The sequence below is a fragment of the Vulpes vulpes genome, chromosome 2, assembly GCF_048418805.1.
Source record: "Vulpes vulpes isolate BD-2025 chromosome 2, VulVul3, whole genome shotgun sequence".
Taxonomy (NCBI): domain Eukaryota; kingdom Metazoa; phylum Chordata; class Mammalia; order Carnivora; family Canidae; genus Vulpes; species Vulpes vulpes.
In genome coordinates, this window is record NC_132781.1 from 73,210,752 (window position 1) to 73,217,291 (window position 6,540).

Genomic DNA, 6,540 nt, shown 5'->3' on the forward strand with positions numbered 1-6,540 from the left:
GATTCATCACTTACATATAATACCCAGTTCACATCACATTTTTTTTTAATATTCGAAATGCTCAGTCATAAAAATAAAGGCCTTTTATTTTAGTTTTTCTACGCTGTTACAGGAACCCGTGGCAACACTCTGGAACCCATGAGCCTGCGCCCCCCCTGCACCTGTGGTGGGCATCTACGAAGCCGAAGGGTCACAACACACACTTGGGGTCATAGGGTCACCCTTTTGTAGGTGATGTGGACATGCTGAGTCATGGGCTGGGTGGTGGTCGCCGTGCAGATGGTCTGTTCAAGTTTGCCTTCGGAATTCAGCCTGAATTTTCGGGTGATCTGCTCCACGTGGGGCTCCTTGGCGAAGGAGATCCTGGCGATGGAATGGGACGTGATGCACAGCTCCTGCCTGTTCACCTTGCCCTCTTCCACCTCCACGATGACTGTATTCTGGGCGCTGACAAAGGCCACCTTGTTGGTGTTGGGCTTGAGGTGGATGAAGCCACACTCCCTGTGCGTGGGTTTGCGTGTGTCCAGGTGGAAGGGGTTGAACGAGAAGTTCAGCTCAGGCTGGCCCACGTGGGAGATGCACACCTCCTCCAGGTACTGGAAGGGCTGTGGTGTCAGGAAGGTCCCAGCTCCCGGCGGGTCTGACAGCCAGGTCCCCAGCATCCAGGACAGCGGTTCCACCACAGGGTTCATCGTGGGGGGTTCAGGGCTGAAGGGCAGCAGGCTGCTCAGGTAGGGGAATCTCACTCTCCTCAGCTTGGCCAGCTTCTGCAGCTTGGGCACCTGACTGTCCTTAATACCCATCATCTATTTAGCCATTTCCCACCCACCTCCCCCCACCCCACAAACCCACATTTTGTTCTCTATAGTTCAGAATCTGTTTGCCTGCCTGCCTTCCTTCCTTCCTTCCTTCTTTCTTTCTTTGTTTTCTTTTCTTTCTTTTTCTTTCTTTCTCTCTCTCTCTTTTTTTCCCAGAATTATTCCTTGAAAGATAGACTCCTTCACTTGAAGAGGAATGAGTTGATTCCCTGTAAATGATCAACCTGTAAGCAGCAGGGCTATAAAAATAAATTTGAATATGATAAAATTAGAATATCATTTATAGCCTGGTATCACTGGAGTAAACCATGTTTTTAAAGGGATAATGTGTTCAGTGTATCTTTTAGCATTCAGTCAGAGAAACCAAACCTCTAGGATTTGACCCTAATGTGGATGCTAGTTAAAGAGTCTCTATCAAGCTATTGCTTCTGTCCAGTGCTAAAACTAGCTAACAGTCCTCAGCACAGGCAATTGAGAAGGGAAGATACTAAGGAACCAGAGAAAGCAAGGATACTTTGGACCCTGCAGGGCTGATTCTGAACCTAAAAAGATGGATTGCAAACTAATCTTTCAATACCTACAGGCCTCTGACTTATAAGAAATAAAGCCTACCAACAATTTATAAAGGCAATAGCCAAAAAAAAGAAGCTAAGTTCAGAACTTATTACTTTAAATTTGATTATATCTAATAGTTGGCTCAAATGACTACTTCGTGTATATTAGACCAAGAATATTCTTTAATAATGCTATAAACTAAAATTATTTTTAAAATATCCTACTTAGTTTTGACAAAATAGAAATATTATTAAAAAGTTCAGTATAATTTTCAAGTGATTCTGTATAAAGAATAAAGTGTGAGCCAACATCTATATAGACAATTAGGTACTAAACTAAAGGATATTGCAAGAAAATGAATATTGTAATGTCTATCTATATTGCCAAGGGCCAACTCCTCAACCCAAAAAGATCACCAGAATAGTCTGATGATCAAGTAAAGCCATGTTTACGGGATCTAGTGTGAAAGAGATGAAGACAATCTAAATCTCAATGGGAGATCACTGGAGGTTTTGATCTGGGTTCATGTGGCTTAGAATGGGTCATCAAAGGTGTTAAAATAATTGAGATTAGCCAATATTTATGAGAAAATAATTTAGCTTTGGGAGATTCATCAAAGAAAAGGGTCAAGAAATTTTTGGCATCACAGGTATTATTGTGAACTATTTGTTTATATGAATGAATAATTTAGATAAATTTGTTTGTAGAAGTTTCCTGTAGCAAAAAATGATTTATTGGTTTATACCATCATCTATTTGGTCAAGAATTTTCTGGAATTAAGAGCTGTTATATTGACACAGATGATCTCATTTTTCACCCTGGTATTTAAATATATGGATGCAAATCTAGTTATCTTCCCCATATGCAAGGTCATCTGAGTTTTCTTGTATCTTAGCTCCTAGGAGTTTTATAGTTGTGCATTTTACATTTAGGTCTGTGATCTGTTTTAATCCATTTTTTTGTGAAAAGTAATAAATCTGTGTCTAGATTCAATATTTTGCATGTGAGTGTCCAGTAATAGAACCATTTGTTGAAAAGATGGTCTTCGTTCCATTTATATTGCTTTGGATTCTTGGCCGAAGCTCAATTGACTATGTTTGTGTGGGTTTGTTTCTGGGCTCTCTACTTTGTTCCACTGATCTTTGTCTATTATCTTGCTAACACCAAACTATCTTGATTACTATAGCTTTACAGTAAGTCTGAAAGTTAATGTCAGTCCTCCAACTCTGTTGTTCTTCTTCAGTATTTTGTTGGCTATTCTGAGTGTTTTGCCTTTCCATATAAATTTCAGAATCAGTTTGTTGATAAACAGAAAATGACTTGATTGGATTTTGAATGGAATTATTTTGCATCTATATATCAAGAACCTATATCTTGACAATTTTGAGTCTTCAAATTCATTAACATGAAAGCTCTCTCCATTTATTTAGTATTTATTCGATTTTATTCAGCATACTTCTGTAGTGTTCTTTATACAGAATTTTGTATATACTTTGTTAAGTTTATACTTAAGTATTTTAATTTGGGGTCAAATAATTCTCAAAGCATTAAATTTTATAAGTCCTAAAATAAAATCTGGGGACTCATGAAGAAAATTTATGTTCTTGTCTTTTTTAGCTTCTAGAGACTGCCTGCATTCCTTGGTTTTTTGACCTCCTCCTATATCTTCAAATTCCATATTATATCATATCCCAATTTCTCTTTCTCAGTCTTGCTGTTTTTCTTGCTCACTCTCATCTTCTTTGTATAATGTCCCTTGTTCTTACATTGGATTATTATTTTAGTACTAGATAATCCATGATAATCTCTCTCTCTAATAATCCTTAACCTAGTCACTTTTACAAAGATTCTTGTCATATTTGGAGTCACTATTCAACACAATATACTATGTCTCCTAGTTTATGAATCATCTGCAATATCTAGCATTGTCTATCCTATTCAATATATTTGTCATTGTAGAAATTGTAGCTTATAGATAGAGAAATTGATTTCATATTTGTTTATATATCTTCCATTTTTCTAAGTAACATACTAAGAAGCATACTTCGATGCTTCTTAAACATGAAATAGTTATAAATTATTTGATATTCTTGTCTACTAATTCTACTAATTTTAGCATCTATGCTATTTCTAGGTTGATATCCATTATTTTTTTGTCATTAGAATTTGTGTTTTGCTACTTCTCTGCATGCCTAATGATTTTTGAAAGAATGCCAGACATTGTACATTTTACCTTGCTGTGTGATATATATTTGTGTGTTCCTATAATGAGCTTTATTATGAGATGCAGTTAATTTACATATAAACTGCTTAATATTTTCAGGTCTTGCTTTTAAGATTTGTTATGCAGGACCAGAGCAGCATTTATTATAGGGCTAATTTTGCTGCTATACTGAGTGAAATTCTGTTTAAATACTCTTCAGTATTCCCTGTGAATTAAGGGGTTTTCAGTCTGGCTAATGGAAAATAGGAACAATTTTCTCCCTTGTCTGAGATCTGGGTATTTTATTCTCTAAATCTGATGATAGTATTTTTTCTGGCTTTTAGGTAGGTTCTTCACACCAATAGGTTGATCAGTCCTCAGCTAAAGAATTGGGAGAACTGTTTTAAGGTCTCCAGAGTTCTCATTATTAGCTTTCTCTTTTCTTTTTCATCTGCTTTGTAAACTTTAGCTACTTTAGCCTTCATAAACTCCCAGTTCCATCTTCAAATCAGGAGGATTGACAACTCCTATGTCATCATGTTATAGTCTAGAAACTCACTCTAGGCAGTCATTTCTGGCATTGTAGGTATTTCTCATTTGTTGCTATTTTTCAAGGATTACTGTCCTTTGTTCATGGATAATATAAAAAAATAAACTTGTTCTGTATTTTCAAAATGACTTTTTTAGTTTTGTTTTGCTTTGTCTTCAAATAGCAATGTAAATCTTGCCACTATTACTCCATCATGGCTAGAAGTAGAATATCTCACAATCCCTACAAATGATATAGCATCACAAACTTTGGGAGCTGGAAGAGACCTTCCAGAGGTTGACTGGTCTGTATTCTAGTGGCTCTATTTCTAACAGCAATAGAACTTTTTAAAGCCCATGTATCAGGATGCCTGGGTGGCTCAGCAGTTGAGTGTCTGCCTTTGACTCTGGGTATGATCCCGGAGTCCCAGGATGGAGTCCCACATCGGGCTCCCTGAATGGAGCCTACTTCTCCCTCTGCCTGTGTCTCTGCCTCTCTCTCCCTCTCTCTCTCTCTCTCTCTCTCTCTCTGTGTCCCTCATGAATAAATACATAAAATCTTTAAAAAAAATAAAAAATAAATAAATAAAGCCCATGTATCTGGAACCTATCCAGTCTAAAGTAATTAAAATAACCTCTCTGAGTAAGTTGGGGGAGGGAGGAGAAAACATTTTGAAAAGCTTTATTAGTGATTTTGTTCCTCTATCTTGGGTAAAATAAAAAGTTGTTCCTCATTTGTTATTTGTTAGTGATTAACAAACAAATCACTAGTGATTTGTTCCTCATTCTTGGGTAAAATAAAAAGTTTTTCCAAATCCTTAATTTCAGAAAGATAAAATTTGACATGCTTGTCTAATGGTAACATTGCATGTCAAGGCTAAAGCCCAACACATCAGTTAGTAGCCAAGTAGAGAGCAGGAAACATGCTGAAGTTCTTTAATTAAAGTGAAATTTTTGTATATACCAGTACTATTTTATGAACATTCAATTAAAAAATAAATAAACATTCAATTATTTTTTGTTCTTACTGTTTTCTAGTCCTTTAGTAGGACTAAATACTAAAGTATGAAACTAGGAAAGTTTAAGAAAAATGAGGAAAAATAAACAGAGATTAATATTTATCCCACATTTCTAGGAATATAATCCAAGCACAGACCAATTTCAGTCCCCTTTCCTCTAGAATTTCTCATTTCACATTAAAACAATTTATGGGGAAAAATTAGGGATCAACAATGAATCCAAGCATTTTTTCTGTAATTCCTGACTGTAAGAGCATACCTGAGCTGAATTTTATAACCTATTCAGAGATACCTTTATGTTTAATTCAGTTCCTTTCACTTATAAGGATTTTAGTGGGTATTTGTAGAGAGAATAATTAATTTCCTAATTGAAAAGCATGCTTCCTTTTTTCATGTATTTTTTTCTCCTTATTTCCAGCTGCTTTTTGAAGACATTCTTCCCCATGAGATGCTAAACTCAGAGTATTATAATGGATTTTTCTAGTGCCTTTCTCTCAAGTTTATATACAGTGTTCAAGTAATACTTTGAGAGTCCTTTCTTCTTCCCCACATCTTTGATTTCTTACCATCGGACAAATCACCAGCATGAGTTGAATTATTATTCCAGTTGTGAAAATTGTTTACATTTTCTAAAGGAAAAATGCAATTTTGTTCTTTTGTGTATTTAAATGGTGACTCTGCATTTTCCTAAGTGATTTTTTTTTTCACCACAAAAAGCTGTCTTAATTCTAAACTGAAAACCAATTGGCACAGATGAAAGAGCATTGCAAACAAAGAGCACATCCTTATATACAAAGAATTGCTTTCACAAAAAAACACCGAAAGAAGCCTACCTGAGTAACATTGTTAAGTCTTCTTGTAAAAGTGTTTAAAAATAGTTCATCTGTATTATAAACCAACTTTTGTTAAATAAAGAGGCAGAGAAATGTGAACAAAGTTAATATCTTATTGTAAGTCAAGGAAACCTATAATAATGTTAATTTAAATAGCAATTAAAATAAATTGACTTAAAAAAAGAAACAAGTACATTTAAAGCAAGTTTTGAGCTTTTTTTTTTTTTTTTTTTTTTAGGAGTTCTAAACCTTTTACTTTCCTGTGAAGATTTTAAATTTCCAGAGAATTGTAGGAGTGATTAATTTTATTATGCTAAGCAGAAATTCTTTTGAAAAATTGCATTTTTTTTTCTTTTAGAGAGAGAGAGAGGAGGGGCAGAAAGGGAATGAGAGGGAGAGAATCTCAAGCAGGCTTCATGCCCAGGCTGATGCAGGGCTCAATCTCATGATCCTGAAATCATGACCTGAGCTGAAATCAAGAGTTGGATGCTTAACCAACTAAGCCACCCAGGCAACCCTGAAAATTGCATTTAAAGTAAAACAAGATAATATAATCTTTCATTAGCAAAGTCCACATTTATTTC

The 6,540-nt window shown here is 35.4% G+C and overlaps 1 protein-coding gene across 1 annotated transcript; it reads right to left on the reverse strand.

Annotated features, from left to right (window-relative positions):
• Nucleotides 1-209: 209 nt before the first annotated feature.
• On the reverse strand, nucleotides 210-803 carry LOC112923667 (peroxynitrite isomerase THAP4-like). Its single transcript, XM_026003497.2, has one exon. It carries the CDS (start codon nucleotides 801-803, stop codon nucleotides 210-212), a length of 594 nt encoding a protein of 197 aa, XP_025859282.1.
• Nucleotides 804-6,540: the final 5,737 nt, after the last annotated feature.